Genomic DNA, 22217 nt, shown 5'->3' with positions numbered 1-22217 from the left:
TTTTTCTTTTTATTACTATTTTTTAACTTTTAGTCTTTTTCATAAGTGTTGTAAGTTTTCAACAATTTTTGTCTTATTTTTTCCTTTCTTTTGTTGTGTACGTGTTTATTCTCTTATTCTTTTTTTTTGTTTGATAAAAAGTTTATTCTCTTATTTTAAGAAGGGTAAAATAGATAAATTAATTAAAGTTTATAGTAATATTAAAGATGAGTTTGGAAGGAAGAAATCATAGAGGTAATTAATTGAAAAAAATTAAGAAGTATGTGATTTAAAACAAAGGGTTTGCTTTTTTTGCAGTTACTGCAGATAAGTTATCTGCAGTAAGTCCAATACGACGTCATTTTGGGACGGAAATCACGGTATTTTTGTAATTTTAATTTATTTCAGGTTATTATAGTATTTATAATTACAATTTTCTAATTTTTCAATCTAAAACGACGTCGTTTTAGAAGTAAATGCAGATAACTTATCTGCATTAACTGCAGGAATATTTTTCTCTAAATCAAAACCGTAAGTGTTAAAAAAAAAAAAAAAACACATAAGAGAGTTTTTAAACTTTTCCCTTTAATAATATATATTTGTTAGGATTTTCACAAAGTACTCAGTCCACTTCCTAGTGAAATACAAGCCTAATCTGACTTTGAATCCTTTGATATCAGAGTCACCCAGATCCAAGAGAAGTCCGTGGTGAAGGATCATCATCAGTGGATTAAAGCTACACCACCATATTAAGTAGGTCCAACACTATATTTTAGCTTAAAATCTTAAGGCATTGATTCGTGAGTTCTTCAATTTATATACACTTTACTTATTTCATTGTCAATCGTTATAAAATTCATCACACTTGAATATTCTAATAATATTTATAATTATTTTATATCTATATATATATAGGGTTTTATAATTCTCATTTAACATGAGAATCCAAATTTTCTTACACACCCTTCGATTTTCGTGCTGACATGGGTCCTACATATAATTTTTTCTAACACCTGGGTCCCACATGTTTTTTATCTCTACAACATGAGAATTGAATTCTCATTTAACATGAGAAAATCAAATCCCATATATATATATATATATACATATATATATATATACATATATATATATATATGTATATATGAGGTAGGATCCTTTGACACCGGTGTCAAATTTCAAATTTGACACCTCATCTGAGAGCCGTTAGATCAAAAAAGATCAATGGTGTCACATGCTGTCAAATTTGAAATTTGACAAATTTGACACCTCATCTGAGAGCCGTTAGATCAAAAAAAATCAATGACTCTGATTTGTAAGCATGTGACACCATTGATCTTTTTTGATCAAACGGCTCTCAGATGAGATGTCAAATTTTAAATTTGACACCGGTGTCAAAGGATCCTACCTCGTATATATATATATATATATATATATATTGGGGCGGCACCGCCTTTGCTTTATCCACCACAACAACCCCTTAAACTACAATTGTACTGTGTAATGTCCGCAGCACAATCCATTTGGCCTAAACAAGTGTCCTTATTTTTCTTCACACATTTTTTTTTCATTTTAAATATTTTTTTTTTTCATTTCAAATAACAAGTGTCCTTATACTTTTTATTTTTTCTGATATTTTATTTTCTTTTATTCCTTATAACATGTAGTTTATTGTATTCAACATCATTGCAGAGATCAAACGTTAACGGGAAGTCGGGAACTGCTTCGATATTATTTTAGGGTAAATATGTTATATATGAGAGTCAGTCTATCTTATATTGTGAAATAAAATTAAAGTAGATCCCATTAAAAAAAAAGTTCAAAATGAGATTTATATTGATTTTATTTCACAACATAAGATACATTTTCTTATGTAACATAAAATTAGTTTTACTCATTTTTTTAATGGATAATAATATTTATTGTTTCCAATAATCACCTACCAAGGTTTGGTAATTGCTGCATTTGATTTTTATTTGGCAAAATCCCAGAAGCCTAAAATTAAAAAAAAAAAACAAATTGAAAATGGAAATAGTACCTTCTACCTCATCAATCACCCGTTTTCAGTGTCAAAGTTCAAAATTATTTCCAAAATTCTTATCCAATTAATTACTTAATCACCATAAAATCAAATTAAGGCAATACATAAATGTGAGTATCATATTCAAGATTATTGACTAACTTAATAGATATGTTTTCTTATAAGGATATTTTAGGTCTAATTTTAATACGAGGAGAGATATTCTCACTATAAAATTTTTTTACTACCAACTTACTACCTATCTAATCACCATTAGATTAACATTTTTTCTTTCTTTAATTTTTTTTTTTTTTTGTATAACTTCTTTAAATTTTTTTTAACATTCTCTCTCTTTGATCCAACGGTGATCTGATGGCTAGTAAGTTAGTAGTAAAAATTTTTAGTAGTTAGAATAGGGGAATGTTATACTTACAACTTATTTTCTTTACAACCTCTTACAACCATATATCTTAACCGTTGATTTCCGCCAATCAACGGTTATCATTTATTGTGATTTAATAATTAATTAATAAATTTAATTTGTGAAAATTTTAACCGTTGATTAACGGAAATCAACGGTTAAGATATATGGTTGTAAGAAGTTGTAAAGAAAATAGGTTGTAAGTAGGGGTGAAAGTGGGCTGAGCTGGGCCAAGCTTTGCCCCGAAAAGCCCAAGCCTACGTCAAAAAATTTCAATTTGGCCTGGCCCAAGCCTAGTATGAGTCTAACTGTTAGCTTGGTTTGGCCCGTTTATAAAAAAACAAATGGTCTGGCTTGACCCGTTAGCCTGTTAATTTTTAACTTCCAAGTAGAACCATGAATCAACTTTACAAAGTACTCAAATTCAGTTGCTACACCAAAAATCATAATTTCAACGTCTAAACAGAATCATGAATCATAACAAAACTCATACAATATGCACTTAAGTCATTTTCGAAAGCAAAATGCTCAAACTAAATAACATATATTTCATCAGATCCAATAAACAAATCCATACTATGTAAATTAAAATAACTACATGAATCCAACAAACAAATCATGATGTTTGTAGTAAGGATAACTCTCCCAAAAATCATTTAATATATTCATTTATACAATCTAACATGTTGAGATGTTGGTTCCTCCTATAGAAGAAATAAAATAAGATTTCTATTAAAATATAGTCGAATATAATTAAGTTATAAATAATTGCAATTGATTAAATTTATATCTTTTTTTTTTTTTTTATAATCAAATTTATATCTTTTGTTTTTTCTTCAAGACATACTTACTCTATTTTATTTTATTTAAAATAAATAGTACAATATAGGCTGGTTGTGGGCTTATAGGCCCGGCCTTTTGAAAGTGGGCTTACGGTCTTTTTATTAAACAGACTTTTTTAAGGAACAAGCCTGGCCTATTATACAAAATATACTAGGTCAGATCTGGCCTGATGTAGGCCGAGCCGTATGCCACTGTAGGCCGGCCCGGCTCAGTTTCTCCCATAGTTGTAAGTATAACCTTCCCCGTTAGAATATCCTTTCTCTTTTAATATTACATGAAATTAAGGTATTTCCCTAAAAAAATTTAAGGATACATCATACATGTCTAAAGTCTACCTATAATTAAAATTTTCAGTCTAAATGTTTAAGGATAAATATTTAAATTTTTAAAATATAATAATTAAAAGAAACTCTTAATTACGATAATATCTAAAAAATTAATCTGCTAGCAATAATTTATAAAAATAGCTCAATGAAAAAAACCTAATAGTTAAGAAAATGAATTTTAATATAATCAAATATTAAATGCCAATGAGACATCAATATGCAAAAAACGGCTACTAATTACTAATTTAATTCATTTATTCAATTAAAGGTAAACAATAAATGCATTTAATACTTTTGAAATTATAACTTTTGAAATAATAAAATTACAGTTCTACAAACGAGTGTTAAAAAGACTTTTATTAAAGATTAAGCAAATAATATTCAAATTTAAATAATTTATTTAATATTTTTTTAATTCTTAATAAGCGTCTTAAAAATACTAAATGACATTTTTCATAAAATTGGTGAATTAATATTTTAAGAAGGTTAATTAACATACGGGCTTTATATTTCTCATGTGATAGGAATCAAAAACTTTTCTTATGCATACTCAACCAAAGTGGAACCCATTATGAGAAAGAGAAAAAATAAATCAAAAAAGTAAAAGCACGTGGATTGATGGGTGAGTAGGAATTTATTCTCCTCTCATGCAACATGAGAACTTCGTTACCCTTAACATTATACCTACCAATTTATCTGTCATAAAATTATTAAAATTGGGGGCAGGATATTCTTACACCGGTGTAAGAGTAGAAGTTTTACACTCAATCTTGACCATTGATCCACTTGTATCCAATGGTTCACATTACTAAAAAATTTGAACCATTAGATATAAGTGGAATCAGCGGACAAGATTAAGAGTGTAACTTACACTGGTGTAAAATGATCCTAACTCTTAAAATTGATATTTGAAGAAGGTTTGATAATTTACCTACCAATTTATTTCATTTTTTGGTGTTTACTTTTCTCGCTCCCTACTTTTTATTTTTCTTCTTTGATTGGCAATTTCCCTTTCACTGCTAGTGCTCAGGATAGTATATGCTACGCAGCATAAAACTTAAAAGACAAACAAAGCAGAGTAGGAGAGAGAGAGAGAGAGAGACACAATCACACAGACAGACAACATTGTGTATTGTGAAACTGTGTTTGTGTGCATAACACAGAGATCTAACCAACATGGGGTGACACAGAATTTTTTAAAAAATAAAAATAAAAAATCAATAAAGAATAAAAGCAGCTGAACTTGTTCATCGCCGCCGGTGGAAATCAGAACCCAATAACACAAAGTTTCAATTTTTACTTCAATTTTTGGTGAGTAACTTGATATCTGAATTATAGGCTTTTTGTGTTTCTCTTCTTGAAGAATTGATCTCTTTCCCATGCTTGTAACTGTAACCTCCTCCTCCTTCCCTCTGATCACTGCCTGTTCTCAATTCAGTTCTCATTTTTTTATTGATCTCTAGTTTCTTCTTCTTCTTCTTCTTCTTTTTTTTTTTGTGAATTTTAAGTTTAATCATTTTGGTTTGATTGATCAGGTTGTTCCAATTGTATGGTTTCCATTTCATGCATGATCATCATAATTATTGTTAAAATTTGATAATAGATTGTTGATTTGCCAAATTCTAATACTTTTTATTTTAGTTTTGGGTTTTCTGTTGTTTTAATTGGATTTTTTTTTTGCTTGATCAGGTAGTCTGTGCTCATCAGATATTTGTTCATTCAGTTTTGGAACTTGAGGTCCAATTGATCAGGTATTTTTTGTGCTGCTTCAGATCATTTGGAGAGAAAAAAAAAAGGGTGTGACTTTGATTCATCTGAAAGTGAACTTTTGTGTTCCTTTCGTTTTTTGTTTTGCATCTTTGAATCTTACAAGTATTAATTTCCTACAGCATTAGAAGACAAAGTGCTGGTGTCCTTTGCTGGAGTGATGGCGACTCTGTCTCATGCAGATTCAAGGAGAATGTATTCATGGTGGTGGGACAGCCACGTAAGCCCCAAGAACTCAAAATGGCTCCAGGAAAATCTAACAGGTAATGCCTTCTATCTTTGTGACTTTGGTTGCAATTCTGTTTAACATGTTCACATAATTATTTTTCCTGACTTGGCACCTTCATGTTTGGAGATTGAATTGCAACTTTTATTGTTTTCTTATCCAATGGGGAAATAAATGTTTCTGGCATCAAACTGGAAATGAAGGCTAATTGACCTTTTTTACCCCCTCTTTTATTTCTTTGCTATCTTATATAATTACTGAGATTGATATGAGGCCTTATAAATTATAGTTTAAAAATAAATTTTCTGCTAAAAGCTTTAGAATATTGGACTGGACAATGGAAGTATATTTCATCTTTGGTAATGTCTGGCACAATGATATAATCTGGTTTTAATTCGCTTCCAGTTTCACTTTGGAGTTTACTGGCAGTCATATGATGCACTCAAGTTGAGACGTATAGGCGATATATCGATTTTGATGGAAGAATTCTTCCAAAACTGAGGGCTTGTTTGAAATCTGATTTGAAAAACAGTTTTTTGATTTTCAGAACAAAAAGACCCGTTTGGTAAGGCCTGTTTTGTAAAAAAATAAATTAAAAACTGTAATTTTTTTTAAAAAAAATCAAATTTAGAGAACATGTCTGAGTTTTTGGTTTTTAACTTTCAAAATAAAAAAAAATAGAAAACACATGTTTTCATAACTATTCTACAAAAGAACAAAACAACCAGAACACAATCAAAAAGACCCTCATGTCTGTATTTGTATACATCTTTTTGAATCTTCTTCAAAATTGTTTTCCTTTTATAACTATAGATGTTGAAAAATGAGGTGACATGATTTAGTCCTTCCTATAGGGACATGTTACATGCACTTTGTGTGGTAGTCTGTTAATATGTTAAACCCATATCTACTTCCTTTATTACGTCTTTCTTTTCAATTATATCATTTATTTGTTAATCACTCTGAAAGACATGAAAATATTTGATTTTTCTGTTATCATCGATTTACTGCCCTCTGTCTTTAAACAAACGTGAACTTATCACAATGATATATCCTCTTGCGCAGATATGGATGCCAAGGTGAAGCAAATGATTAAGCTTATTGAAGAAGATGCAGACTCTTTTGCCAGGAGAGCAGAAATGTATTATAAGAAACGCCCAGAGCTTATGAAATTGGTTGAAGAGTTTTACCGGGCATACCGGGCACTGGCTGAGAGATATGATCATGCAACCGGAGTGATCCGCCAGGCCCATCGAACCATGACTGAAGCATTTCCTAATCAAATCCCTATGATGCTGACAGATGATTTACCTGCAGCTTCTCCCTTGGAGACTGAGCCACGTACTCCAGAGACACACCACCCTTCACGTGCATTTCTTGACACAGATGAATCACAAAAGGATGCTTCTGCTCATTTCCATGCTAAAACAGGTTTAAAACAGCTCAATGATCTCTTCATACCTGGTGAACATATAAATCTTGCGAAGTTTGTAGAAGGGCATGCTAAAAGGGGGCTCAATTTTCTTGAGACACAGGAAGAGAGTAGCGAGCTAAACAATGGAAGCCATGATACTAGCGCTCAAGTCTTGTCTGAGTCCGAACGCATGACAAAAGCTGAGACAGAAATTTTGGCCTTAAAGAAAGCCCTCGCTAAATTAGAAGGTGAAAAGGAAGCTGGCTTGCATCAGTATCAGCAGAGTTTGGAGAAATTGTCTAATCTCGAGTTAGAAGTGTCTCGTGCAAGAGAGAATTCTCAAAGTCTTGATGAGCGAGCAAGTAAAGCTGAAGCTGAAGTTCAAGCCTTGAAGGAAGCCCTCTCCAAATTACAGGCTGATAGGGAAGCTAGTCTTCTTCAGTACCAGGAATGCTTGGAGAAAATATCTAATCTGGAGAAAAATATTTCTTTTGCTCAAAAGGATGCAGGAGAACTTAATGAGCGAGCTACTAGAGCTGAAACTGAAGCTGAGTTCCTAAAGCAGGACCTTGCTAGAGTAGAAGCTGAAAAGGAAGCTGCCCTTGTCCAATATAAACAGTGCTTGGAGACATTATCAAAACAGGAGGAGAGATTAGAAGAAGCTGAGGAAAATGCAAGAAGGATTAATGAGCAAGCTAATATAGCTGAAAATGAAATTGAAGCTATGAAGTTAGAAGTTACTAAACTTAATGAAGAGAAGGAAGATGCTGCTCTCCGTTATCAGCAATGCTTGGAGATAATTTCCAGTTTGGAGCATAAACTCTCTTGTGCTGAAGAGGAGGTGCATAGGTTAAATTCCAAGATAGATGATGGGGTTGAAAAGTTACACAGTTCTGAACAGAAGTGTCTTCTCTTGGAAACATCAAATGACACTCTGCAGTCTGAATTGCAGTCTTTGGCACAAAAGATTGGGTTTCAAAGTGAAGAACTTAGTGAGAAGCAGAAGGAATTAGGTACACTTTGGACTTGCATACAAGAGGAGAGATTGAGATTCATTGAGGCTGAAACTGCTTTCCAAACTCTTCAGAATTTGCATTCTCAATCTCAGGAAGAGCTTAGATCTCTTGCTGCTGACCATCACAGTAAGGCAGAAATACTGGAGAATGTGGAATCACGTAGGCAGGCTTTAGAGGATGAAGTACACAGGGTCAAGGAGGAAAACAAAATTCTAAATGAGTTCAAATTTTCTTCATCTTTGTCCATAAAAAATTTGCAGGATGAGATATTGAAATTGAGGGAGACAATAGAGAAACTTGAACAGGAGGTTGAGCTGCGAGTTGATGAAAGAAATGCTCTTCAGCAAGAAATTTACTGTCTTAAAGAGGAGCTTAATGATGTGAATAAAGAACATGAAGGTACGATGGAGGAAGTCAGGTCAATTGGCTTAGACCCACAGTGCCTTGGCTCATCTGTGAAAAAATTGCAAGATGAGAACTCAAAGCTGAAGGAGACATGTGAGGCTGACAAAGATGAGAAAGCAGCTCTTCTGGTAAAATTGGAAATCATGGAAAAACTGTTGGAGAAAAATTCTGTTTTGGAGAATTCACTTTCAGACTTGAATGCTGAGCTGGATAGTGTCAGAGAAAAGGTAAAGGTCTTAGAAGAATCATGCCAATCTCTGCTTGTGGAGAAATCAACTCTTGCTGGTGAGAAGGCCACCTTGTTTTCTGAGTTACAAGTCACAACTGAAAAACTGGAGAAGCTCTCAGAAAAGAACAACCTTTTGGAAAATTCACTATTTGATGTGAATGCTGAACTTGAAGGATTAAGGGTAAAATCCAAGAGCTTAGAAGATAAATACCAGTCACTTGATCATGAGAAGTCCAGTATTTTCTCTGAAAAAGAAACCTTAGTTTCACAGTTGAACATTACTCATCAAACACTGAAAGATCTTGAGAAGCAACGCAGTGAATTGGAACTAAAGCATTTGGAACTGAAAGGAGAAAGGGAGTCTGCACTTCAAAAGGTAGAAGAGCTACTGGTTTCCCTATATTCTGAGAGGGAAGAGAATTCCAGAGTTCTGAAATTGAATGAAAATGAATTGGCTGAGAAGGAATTACAAATTCATATTCTACAAGAAGATGCAAATTGCCAGAAAAAGGAATACGAGGAGGAACTGGACAGAGCTATACATGCTCAAATTGAAATTTTCATCTTGCAGAAATGTATCCAGGATTTGGAGAAAAAGAACTTCTCCCTTCTAGTGGAGTGTCAGAGACTTTTGGAGGCATCCAAAATGTCCGAGAGAATGATATCTAAATTGGAGTCTGAAAATGTTCAAAAACAGGTTGATGTGAATTCTTTGTCTGAGAAAATTAGAATCCTAAGGATTGGGCTGCTTCAGGTTTTGAACACTCTTGACATTAACGGCGTGCATTTCTGTGAGGATATGCTTGAAGAAGACCAGATGCTTCTGAATCATATACATGGAAAGCTTCAGGAGAGACAGAAGTCTTTTGACACAATTTTCAATGAAAGTCAGCAAGTGGCTGTTGAGAATTCAGTTCTGATTACATTCCTTGGGCAGTTGAAAGTAAAGGTAGAAAATCTTGTGACAGAAAGAAGTACCCTTGATGAGGAGTTCAGGATTCAGTCTAAGCAGTTCTTGGCATTGCAAACAGAGGTCGAAAAGATATTGGAGAAGAATCAGGAGTTAAAGTTGACAATAAGCAAGGGAGAAGAGAGAATGGAAGTAATGACAACTGAAATAGACAATCTATGCAAACAGCTGTCTGACTTGGAAAAGAGTCACAACAACTTACAGGAAGAAAGTTGCAAGGTATCTGAAGAGAAAAAATCCTTGATGAGAAGATTTCTAGATCTAGGTGAAGAGAAAAGTAACTTGGAAGAAGATATTTCTGTCTTGATCCATGATACAATAGCTCAATCTAATATGTCTCTGATTTACCAGAACATTATCTTTGAGAAACTCCTGGAACTTAATGAGCTATGTGAAAATCATGATAAACTTGTGGCAGTAAATAATGACCTTGAGGGGAGATTAAATACAACGGTGCACAAATTAGAAAATGCAGAAATGGAAAATTCACATCTTAGAGAGTCATTTGTAAAGTCGAATGTTGAACTAGCATTAGTTGAATCTGTAAATGATCAATTGAGTTGTCAGATTAGGAATGAAAAGGAAATGTTGAGTCAAAAGGAAATTGAGCTTTTGGAAGCAGCCGAGACGCTTCGTGCTTTACACACGGAGAAAACAGAATTGCAAATAATGGTGGAAGATCTGAAGATTAAGTATGATGAGGCCAGGGGGATACTTGAAGAACAGGCTAATCAAATTCTAAAATTGTCCTCAGATAAGGATCATCAAAATGAAGAGCTTGGATACCTTTGTGAAGTGAATCAGAAGTTAGAGTCTGAAATGAAGCACCTACATCAAGAACTTGGAGAAACTAAACTGAGAGAAAAGAATCTGAGTTATGATGTACATAAGAGAACAAATGAGATTGAACAATGGGAAACTCTGGCTTCAACACTCTATGCCGAACTGCAGACTTCTTCCGTCAATGAAGCATTATTTGAAGGGAAGGTCTGTGAGCTAGCTGATGCATGTGATAATCTTGAACGCAGAAACTACTCCAAAGACATGGAAAGTGAGCAGCTAAAAGAAAGAATTTGCAAGTTGGAAGGTGAAAATGGAAGACTGTGTGATCAATTAGCTGCTTATGTCCCAGCTGTCAATGCTTTGAATGATTGTGTAACATCTCTGGAGATGCAGACTCTTGTACATGCAAAACCTCATGACTACAAAGAATCAGAGGTATTAACGTATTATTTAAGTATTTGGTTGTGACTCTCTTGTAGTTTCTGTATGTGTGTGATTTCTGTTGGGGTAGGACATTTGACAGGTTTGGGGTGGGTTAGATCCCCGTACTTGTTGCACTCCTGTGTGCTTTGAGGCATTGTATTGGGATATTGAGCTAAATGTCCAAGGTCAACCCCTTTTATAATGTCTTATCCCATGAAATATGGGGTGAAAATTTTGGAAGATCAGCAGCTACAATTGTGGAATGGTATCTGGTTTTGCAATTCATTTGTTTACCACATCCTTGTAAAATACTTTGCATCTTTCAACTAAATAATAGTTAACGTTGTTAAGATGTAGTCATTTTACATCGTTGATTATATGCGAGCATTTGGGTTTTTGACATACAGTGCATTATATCAGGGATTCTGATTTTTTTGGAATAGATCAGCTTCCAAATCCATTTAATTAAGATAGACTGATTTTTTCCCCATAATTTAGTTCAATAAACTACTTTGTACTATTTCAATGCTAGAGAACTTGTAGAATGTAGGCTGCTCCTTCATTGTATGTTAATGCCAGGTCATTGCTTGGTGATTTTGTAATAAAGTGAAATTAATTTCCTCTTTCTGAACTTTTATCCGACTATTATTTGCATTTTTTTTAAACATTAGATATAATATAGTTTGCTTATAATCACCATTTCCAGGTTAAAGATTTGGTGAATCACCAATACACTGAAAGTGGTCGACAAACAGGTGAAGGTCAGACTGTTATGGCCCCAGATGCACTCCCAGACTTCCAAGACATGCAGAGAAGGATCGAAGCAATTGCAATGGCAGTTAAGCAGATAAGTTTAAAACGCAATGATGAAATGAGAGAGATTCAAGAGTTGAAATCTAGAATTAGCTGGCATGAAGAGAATATCCAAGCAAGCAAGCATGTTACTCAAGTGGATGAAGTAAAGGAGCACCAGCATGAACCCACTAATGAGCAGAAGATGGGGAAATCAAGTCTAGATGTTCCTGCAGAAGAGATTGAAGTTCTGCCTAAAGACATCATGCTTGATCAAATATCCGAATGTTTATCATTTGGGATAAGTAGGAGTGAAACTCTTGACGCTGATGATCAGATGCTTGAGTTGTGGGAAACATCTGATAAGGATGGAATTATTGGCCAGCAAGTTGACAAGACACAGAAGATGGCTGCTGGACCGGCTGACTATCATAAAAGAGACAAATATCCTTCAACAGAGTCTTTGGTTGAAAAAGAGTTGAGTGTAGACAAATTAGAGATCTCAAGGAGAATGACACAGCCACATGAAGCAGGGAACAAGAGCAAGATCTTGGAAAGGCTTCATTCTGATGCACAGAAGCTATCAAATCTCCAAATAACATTACAAGATTTGATGAAGAAGGTGGAAAGTACTGAGAAGAACAGAAAAGGAAAAAGTGTTGAGTATGATAGTGTAAAAGGACAGCTTGAAGCTGCTCAGGATGCTGTCACAAAGCTGTTTGATGCCAACCTCAAGTTGATGAAGAATGTAGAAGAGGGTACCTTGTCTTCTGGTGGGAAGGCTGCAGCAGAGTCAGATGAGAGTGGAAGTGTCAGCAGAAGGAGACTTTCGGAACAGGCAAGGAGAGGATCAGAAAAAATAGGACAACTGCAGTTGGAGGTGCAAATGCTGCAGTTTGTGCTTCTGAAACTGGAGGATGGAAAAGAAAGCAAAGAAAAAACAAGAATGGCTGATCGAAGTCCAAGAGTGCTTTTGCGAGATTATCTCTATGGTGGAACAAGAACCAACAACCAAAAGAAGAAGAAAAAAGCACCCTTATGTGCATGTATTCAACCTCCCACCAAGGGAGATTGATTGTTACCATAGTTTAAAGTACCGGAGACAATTGAGATATTAGCTTTCTTGTTTGTAAATTTTCCTTTCTATAGATGCTTTAATAAGACCCTACATATTTTGATCCTGCTGTACATGTGCCTCATTTACTCATAAGAAGAGGCTGAGATGGAATTTTCGCCATTTCTTTTAATGTTTAATTCTGAATAATCTCCTCTTTTTTTCTCTGGTTTAGACGAGTGATTCATGTTTTGGCTATTACTTTCTTTACAATTGTGGCGCAAAAGACTATTAAGACTCAACAGGCTTGACTCAGCCCCATATAGTAACTAAAAGGCTCTTGCTGTGGACTCTACCTTTTTCGTAGTTCAATTTGTAATTGGGGGAAAAGAAAGGACTTCTCAGGGGAATGATTTGTGATATTTAATGACTTCTAGATTAGTGATGAGTTCTTTTCTTTTTATTTTTGTGTTAGTCATTAGGGTCTAACCACAAAAACAAACAACTACAAAGAACAAGGTCAGAGGGTAGCAATCCCCTTGGCATCACACAGCATCACATTCCTCAAATCAACAGGAGTTACAGGATTCTTATTCCTGGTTCATTCCCGGCTAAATTCTAACTACCTAATTCTACTCATTAGTTTAGTTGTGATGTTTTGATAGTACTTTTAGAGGTTTGAAAACGAGAAACTTATATATATATATATATATATATATATATATATATATATATATATAGGGTTATGATCATTTTACACCAATATAAGTTACACTCTTAATTTTGTCTGCTAATTCCAGTTATATCTAATGGTTCAAATTTTTTAGTAATGTGAGCCATTGGATACAAGTGGATCAATGATCAAGATTGAGTGTAAGATACACCGGTGTAAGAATATCCTGCCATATATATATATATATATATATATATATATATATATATGGGGCAAGATCATTTTACACCGGTGTAAGAATAATAAGTCTTACACCAAATCTTAACCATTGATTTTCTTCATCTAACGGTTAAGATTTATTAGATCTCATTCATTAATTAATTTTTAATTCCCAATAAATCTCAATCGTTGGATGCATGGAAATCAACGGTTAAGATTTAGTGTAAGATTTATTATTCTTACACCGGTGTAAGTTGATCCTATCCCTATATATATATCACAAATTTCAATCTCAATCTTTAATTGACTTTTACTTTATTTGTATCAGCTTATTGGTTATAAATGAATTCTATCCGGAAACATTTTATTTCTTATATTGATATTCCTGTTAAGTGCACCACATTCTCCCCTCCCAAAATAAGGTGATACATATGCATATAGCCTAATAATGTAAGCTTTACTTTTCTGTTGTTTTTTGGCCAGTAATAACTTAAGTTCAGAACTTGCGATCTGTAATCCACTTTAATTTGTTCTAGTTCTATGACGTTTCCACAGGAACACTTTTCAATTCTCAAGGCAATTACTTTACATTTGAATTGATTATCAAGCATGATACATAATGATTCAGCAGCCTACGAAGGAGATTCTATTCTAGCTTAGGATACGAAGTTGAGAAATTACAAGACCCATGCATCTTTCATTTTCCTATGCCTTAAAATCTGCGGAATGATTCACAAACTCTCTTGCCACATATTGTAATGGTTGAAACGAAAACAAGTAAGCTTTGTGAGCTCTTTAAAATATGCTTTGATATATGGCTCAGACATTGTTCCAACCCTCTGATTCATCTTTCCTGGGATTCGGTTTGCAAGCATGGAGCATGAAGTTGCATGCTCCAACAGCCTCTTCAACTGTCAGATAGATCCATTTCTGCCCTATATGTTCTTGGACCTTGGATTTGTTCAGTTTCTTCATCACCTCGCTTCCAGGATTGACCAAAACAAGCTGCATGCAAAAAATAAAATTAAAAAAAAAAAAAAACTAATCAAGCATGCTAAAATTGAAAATTCTATAAGAAAATATTGGTTCATAATTAACAGATAACATGAGAGAAAGAATTACTTGTAGCCCTCTTCTGTCTGCAATCTTCTTCACCTCTTCAAGCATGCTTATTCCACTTGTATCAATGTTCCCAACAGCTGCCAACAAAATTACACAGCAACTTAGACTGGAAATTCAATAACCAAATATTAATTACACTATATTTCTTAGGCCCATTTGCTTACCACTCATATCCATTATTACATACTGCAAACTTGTCTCCCCTGCAGTTTTAATTCTGTCTTCCTCTTCATCAATCCACCTTGTGATCCTATGAACAGTAACCAAGTTTTGAAACTAGGGTAAGTGTCCACTTCTATTGTAGGCCAGAATTTTTTTGCATGCAAGAGAATAACTAACTCCAAATTTACACCAACTTACCTTTCTCTCAAATAACTTGCATTGGCAAAATAAATTGGTGCATCAATCTGTAGAATTAGGATTCCAGAAACATGTTTTGCATTTGGATATTGCTCAACATTTCTGTATATAACAGAATTTGGAATGTTGCCCAAAACATGTGTCCTTGGCCTTGCAACAAATAAAAGTACCCGAAGTACAGATATTGCAACCTACAAGAAAACACATTAATTTCATAAACCTTTATATTAAACTCAGAAGTTAGTGAGAAACATAAAATTTAGCAGAGTGGGAGCTCATTGGTACATACTGCTATGACTAAACCGATTTCAACACTGCCAAACACCACGCCAATATATGCACTCATGCACACGACAAAATCAAATTTGTCAACCTTCCACAGATGGATGGCAGCTTGATAATCTATAAGGCCAAGCATTGCTGATACAATTATGGCTGATAGCACCACCAAGGGAGTGTAATGGAACAAGGGTGTTAGGAATAACAATGTCAACATGACTGCAATTGACATTACAATGTTTGACACCGCAGTCTTGCATCCAGCATTGTAGTTCACGGCTGAACGCGAAAATGGCCCTGAAACATTAATATTGGTTTTTTAAACCACATTTGTTAGCAGATGTAAAAAACGAAAAAGTAATTGATTGATTACTTTTCTTGTGGTTGATGGGTGAAAATAAGCCTGTAAATAAAGCTCATGCAAAAGGCAAAAAGAAGAAAAGGGTATATATATTTTTGTTAGCAATTGGTGATGTTCTGGCTGAGCAAAGCACCGAACTTGTGGGGTGTATAACATTTGGTTCTAATAGTTAATAAAACCTTTACCTGTTGTGAGGTAGCAAGAGGTGAAAGAACCAACTATGTTCATGGTTCCAATAGCTATCATCTCTTTGTTGCCATCAATATGGTAATTTTTAAACATTGCAAAGCTTCTTCCCACTGCTATTCCTTCCTGAACAATATCATCAATGATCAACACTCAAGACCTTGTTGACATCTACATTAACAAGATTAGCATATCTAGTACCTCGTCTATTGCATATGCCATTCATTTCCGAGATTAAAAGTTTGCTCTTCATTTAATAGGAAAATATGTAAAGTAGGGATAAAGGAAGATCAAAATGATTAACAATATAAGTTGTGAATAGATTAAGGGTGACATGCTTATCTTTTGGAAATTTGAGAAACACTGGGATGAAATGGAAAGGGGAGGAATTTAGCTGTTGGAGCAACAAGCTCTAAACTTTTTGGTTAGAATTTTGCTCTTTTTTAAAAACCCTTTATCAAGGGTTACGGTTTAATCTAGTTATAGCATAACATGGCCTCTAATTGTTTTGATTCTGACTCACTTGACATTGTCAGGATAAAATGTTAGCTTACAAACATTTTCCTTTAAGCACTTAGTATAATAATTTTATGCCTTTTGAGAATCAAACATGTAATTTAAATTTTAATATCACTTATAAGATCATGTTTACTAATATTGATTTAAAAGTTATAATTTTAATTCAAATAAAATTATTCTTAGTTAAGCTTGTTAACAAGTGTGTCGGGCATTGCGAGAAAACTTTGGATACTCCTGCTATAGGTAAATCTATGCCAAAAGGAAAAAGTTTTTAGAATTTAAAAAAAATTATAAAGGAAAGCATGGGCTAAAATAAAAAGAAAATTTTTCTCTTTAATAAAGAGGAGTACCGAGTTTGATACTCTCCTAGTATTAAAAAGGAAATTATTTTAAGAGAGAGAAAGAGATAGATAAAAGAAGAGAGAAAGTTGACAAAAAAATAAAAGTGTGGGTCCTATCTCTTTGTAAGAGTGAAAAAATATAAGTTATGTCATTTAAAAGGATAAACACTTTTTCCAATTTTGAAGATAGGCAGAACTATTTTACCTAAAGTTTTCTCCATGTGATCAGACGTGAATTTACGTGATTTTGCCTTTTGAAAGTTTTTTTTTTTTTTTTTAAAGGCACAATGAACCAAATTTGACTATCTAAATCACTTTCAAAGGGGGAGGACCATATGATTAGACTAAAATGCCACAAAATATAATAATGCCCATAATGCTATTGTTTAACATTGTCTAATTTATTTTGGCTAAGGATGTGACTTTTCAGAGTTGTGATTTGTCTCTATTACGTACGTTGTCACGGGCCACGCGTAACTGGGTTAACGTGTATCAATGGCATTACATTAGGCATGCATATATGATATACTAATAAAGAAAATGACGTTGTGATGCCCTTACCGCAAGTGCTATAATGCCAACGACAAGGCCTGTTTTGATAGCTGTGGTCATATAAGGCGACACAAATACCAAATGTGTGAGAGATGGTGGATTTAGCCCCTTCTTCAATTCTCCTATCTGAACATATATATATATATGTACAAATTACAATACACAAACAATACTCCACATCAGATCCCTAACTTTTTCTAAAGGCAATATCTTAAAAAATAGAAATATGATAATAACTTATAATCAGGTAAATACATTAACCCACATAATATTTAGACTTAATCATCGTGTGAACTTTGTACTCATGCTTTTAGAAAAATGATTCATCTGCTAGCTGGTCCTAATACGTATAAGGAATTTCATGGATGGACGGTATCTGTAGGACCCAAATCCAATACTATAAATAGTTGTATTATATATTTGATAAAATCATGATTATATAGCGTTTTAAGATGATATTTTCCCTAAAATAGAATTTGAATAAAAAGAAAAAAGAAAAAGTTTATTTAAACGATAGTTTGCAAGCTAGCAACATGGTATAATAATAACATGTATATATACACTCTAAATTCCACTGGGGTGTGTATGGTTATGAAACTTGTAATTGGAAATGCTCACCACTTGAACGCCGTGCTTCTCGGCGTGAGTGAAATAAACCAGCAGACTTCCCAGTATAACGGACGTCAACGGTGCCATTGCTGACACCCAAAAAAACCTTGGTTGCTTTTTGCTCTGCTTGTCAACGTCACAAACCAAAATTACATTCAATTTTGTATTTAATTAACTGAGAAAACTTAATCACACCTCTTAAATATCAATTCGGGTAAATGATATTATACAAGGCATGTTATATTTACAAACTTTTTTGTTTACAAACTCTCACAAACTACACTATCATGGGAGAACACGGTTACATTATGTTCTCCACGGGAGAAGATAGTGTAATTTGTAAAAAAATTCAAAAAAAATTTGTAAACGAATCCTTCCCCATTGTATAAATAGCAATTTTATAATTTTACTATAATATTAGAGATTAGTGTTTCAAAATAATTTTATTTTTTATACACACATAAAAGTGTGTGGGATCCATATTTTTGTTTCTCTTTTTTTCATATAGCTTCATATAGACCCACATACATTTATGTACGTATAAGAAATAAAATTATCTTGTAAAATATAAAAAATATTAATCCCTTAATATTATAGTATATATAATGCTTTTGTCATGGTTGCAACTGGAGACATCACGAAGGATATAATTAATGTCAATTGCCTCTGAGAAAATTTGTTGACTTTTTTTTTTTTGGTAATAAAATTTGTTGACTTTAACTAGCGGATAAAGAGACAAGTAGCTAGGTTAGGGTTGAAAATAGATTTCAATCAAAAGATTAAGCTGATATTAAAATCCCATTTCTAGAAACATTAGGCATAAATAAATGCAAAGAAAATAAGTAATAGGATTGGGATCTAATTCTTTCACAGTTAATAGTCATGGCTATTGCCTATTGGTGTGAATATATCATTTGGCTGTGCTTTTTTTCTTTGTTTGGTTAGCTTTAAAACCTTTACTTGGAAAAGAGAGTAAAGGATGAGCAAAAATAAATATATAAAAACATAGAATATTGTATAATATTCGGTTAATAATATTAATAAATAAATAGTTTTATAAGGGTATTAAATTAAATATTATATTTTATGCAAATGCATATGAATTTGGTATGACTTACGAAGTATCTTGTGACAAGTAGGAAGAAAATGAAGCAACACCCTAACACAGCGCTTTCCCACCTCCACTGCAATAAATAAATAAGGAAACAAACTCATTTTGGAGTCAAAAAGTAAACACGAAAACATTGCATGACATTCAACCAAATCATTAGTTAGAGCGACCGGAAGAAATTTTTATTTTAAAATATAGTTATATGATACTATAATGTTGGAGCTAGTAGGTAAAATATATAGCTATTAGAGTGTTTCAACTTTAAATTTGTATATACCTGATGAGTTTGGCTAAAAACAGAGCGCATCACTGATACAAGATCAGCCCCATGTGTGAAATGCTCAAGGCCCAGAATCGATTTTAGCTGCTGCAGGCAAACCACCGTGGCTGCTCCTCCCATGAACCCTACTATGGTTGCATGTGACAAAAAATCCACGATAAAACCTAACCTGCACTCCTCAAATGTTGCACATGATTAATTAATACTGGTGTGTGATTAAAATATTTGAGGAAATAAATGTTATTGATAAATTAATACTATCATATCAAGGAAATATAAGATTGAAAGGAGAATCTTATTTTGCTGTTAGGAAAAAACTATTCTCATGTCACATGGGGTAAGTTTTCTTCCTACGCATTCTTCGATAACCGTGGAATATTTTTTTTTTTTAGGTAGTGGGTCCCACCACTATGTTTCTACAACATAAAATTTCTTCTTTCATGCAACATGAGACTAGATAAGCCCTTGCTATTATTTTATACTTTATCGTACAGAATAACATTACTTTTAATAGTAACTTATCAGTATATATCACTTTTTTTTATTATACATAGATATATTAAAACTAGTTAAAATTATTCAACAAAAAAGTAATTACTACATAATATTGAGTTTAAAACAAATGTAAAAGTTGCTTGAATAGAAAGTGAGTTTAGAGTATTATAAATTATTAATAAAGATTCTACCTAAACAGACCCAATGCAGCTTGCAAAACTCCAGCAAAGAATGTTGCAGTGAAAGCAAGGTGGAGGAAAAGCTTTGGGTTTTCGTTGGGATTAACCTCATTACTCAACATGGAACCCATGAGAAGCGATCCAACGGCCACAGTCCCCACTGCCAAATCCCTTGAACTACCCATCATGGCATAAATCAACGGTGGTATAAAGCTCGAATCTGCACACATATTTACCACATATACCAAAATAAAAAATAAAAAATTATTAGTGAAACTTACCAAAATATTTAATATGATAATGGGTTGTGAGTAATTGAGTTAGTCAAATTATAAAAGGCTAAGTAGTTAATTGTTGATGATGAGTAGCAACTAATAATTAACTAACTACCCACATAGTCCAAGAATTGGAGGGAGGTTGGCGAGCTTGGCATAACTGATGCCTTGTGGAATAGCCAAGCTAGCGATGGTGATGCCAGCTATAAGATCAGATTTCAAGAACTGAAAGGTGTAGCGTGGTCCCCACTCAAAGATTGGGAAGAAGTACTGAAGCCCAATCACCAATCTCTTTGATGCTGTTTGGTTCTTAAACCTCCTTAAAGGATCATCTGGAAAAAATGTCTCCTTTAAAGAGTACTTTAGAGACTTCGAAAATGGCTGAGGCGGTGGAACCTCCACACGGTTTGCACTTTCAACGTTCATTCCCGAAGGGTACACACAATCTACGTTACCCATGTCTTCAACACACACACACAACAGTATTCACAAGTTTTCTTTACATATGGGAGTGTTGAGACTGAAGTGGAGTTGTTAATGATATGGGTTTATATAAGGGCTTTTATGGGGCAATTGGGCATGGTAATTTTGTCCATGTGTGTGTGGAAAAGATTCTCTTGAAATATTTAGTGCGCTATGATGGACCCACTTAAGGTCACGAGGTTAGTGGGGAGGCTACACAAACACGTCCTTTTATTCTCTGAAATGTATTGTGAAGTCTGGACCTGCCCGCCTCGTGCTATATATTTTGATTTTCTTATTTGTGATATGAATCACATAATGCTCATAATAATTTGTGTGCCAAACAAGGTGGAAGCAAAATCAAGGAAGGTCACGCATCTTGTTTGCGAGTTTGGAATATGGCTCTTCACTCTTGAGTCCTGAGTCCCTACAATTGTAAGTTGAACCTTTCACCCAATTAAGTGACGTGGTATGGCACCGTTTACGGAATGTGTTTGACGGTTTGTTTGGTAGTTTTGTCGATTTTATGTCCGATAATTTTTTGTTTTTTAATAAAAGATGTTTAAGTGAATCAACCTAATATAAACTACCCAAAAATTTTACCATATTATTTTTAGTTTATTATTTGAGAAATAGAAAAAAAATAAAAAAAAGTTAAATAATATGCACACACAAAACTTGAGATTTTTTTTTTTGATTTAAGTGGAGGAGAAATCGTACGATGTGTTAGGTAAATATCCTAAGAAGCATATATATAAATAAACACTATTTTATTACGATTAAACTTATATTAAACTGCTATTTGTTGATAAAGTTTACACTCGTTCTACCGGTAGCTATTGCTAGTGTTGAGCGAGTTTTTTCTGCAATGACTTTTGTTAAGGATAAGTTGCACAATCGGATAAGTGATGATTGGTTTAACGCATGCATGCTAACTTATGTTGAACGTGATATATTTGATAAGATTGATGATGAAGATATAATGCAATATTTTCAAGGAATGAAGAATCGAAGAATGCTTTTGTGATCATTCTATTGTAACAGCTTAGTTGACTCTTGATTTTTTTTTTATGTTAAGTTAAAGTTTTCTTTTCTTTTCTTGTTTATATTTTTTTAATACATTTAAATTTTTCTTTAAAAAAAATCTATATTAATTCAGTCTATATTAATTTAAATTATTTTATTAATTAATTATTTTTAGGAGTGTTAATTAATTTAATTTGATTTAGTTTAAGTAAGTTAATTTTTTTTGAATCGTTAAATAATGTAATTTATTTTAGGAGTGTTAATGAATTAAATGTAATTTATATATGTTAATTATTTTAGTTTAATCGATATTAATTTAAATTATTTTATGACACAAACGTAACATGCTATGCTGCATAACACATTTTTCACATGTCAGAATTGCCACGTGTCAGAAGCTGACTAAACATGTTATGCTGCATAGCATGTTTGATGTCACGTAATCGATTTACGTGGCCATGCACCTTTTGCCACGTGTCAACACCTGACTCGCCAGGTGT

General features: G+C 33.4%; 2 protein-coding genes across 2 annotated transcripts; one reads left to right on the top strand and one right to left on the bottom strand.

Moving 5' to 3' along the window:
* The first annotated feature begins 4676 nt into the window (after nucleotides 1-4676).
* On the top strand, nucleotides 4677-12889 carry LOC133317492 (protein NETWORKED 1D-like). Its single transcript, XM_061519360.1, has 5 exons — nucleotides 4677-4900; nucleotides 5279-5340; nucleotides 5479-5619; nucleotides 6648-10834; nucleotides 11529-12889. The coding sequence occupies exons 3-5, from the start codon at nucleotides 5517-5519 to the stop codon at nucleotides 12687-12689; spliced, it is 5451 nt and encodes a 1816-aa protein (XP_061375344.1). The 5' UTR covers nucleotides 4677-4900; nucleotides 5279-5340; nucleotides 5479-5516; the 3' UTR covers nucleotides 12690-12889.
* Nucleotides 12890-14139: 1250 nt separating this feature from the next.
* Nucleotides 14140-20688, bottom strand: LOC133317501 (sulfate transporter 3.1-like). Its single transcript, XM_061519370.1, has 12 exons — nucleotides 20349-20688; nucleotides 19967-20174; nucleotides 19278-19449; nucleotides 19008-19073; nucleotides 17899-18012; nucleotides 17290-17406; nucleotides 15868-15994; nucleotides 15332-15618; nucleotides 15043-15233; nucleotides 14847-14932; nucleotides 14683-14759; nucleotides 14140-14565 (listed from the first exon to the last, which is right to left on the bottom strand). The coding sequence occupies exons 1-12, from the start codon at nucleotides 20686-20688 to the stop codon at nucleotides 14380-14382; spliced, it is 1971 nt and encodes a 656-aa protein (XP_061375354.1). The 3' UTR covers nucleotides 14140-14379.
* Nucleotides 20689-22217: the final 1529 nt, after the last annotated feature.

This window comes from Gastrolobium bilobum, unplaced genomic scaffold (genome assembly GCF_033153095.1).
Source record: "Gastrolobium bilobum isolate Gb01-03AN ecotype WA unplaced genomic scaffold, APGP_CSIRO_Gbil_v1 utg18565, whole genome shotgun sequence".
NCBI classification, from domain to species: domain Eukaryota; kingdom Viridiplantae; phylum Streptophyta; class Magnoliopsida; order Fabales; family Fabaceae; genus Gastrolobium; species Gastrolobium bilobum.
The sequence above is the reverse complement of the archived record's forward strand: the minus strand, read 5'-3'. Positions and strand labels throughout refer to the sequence as shown.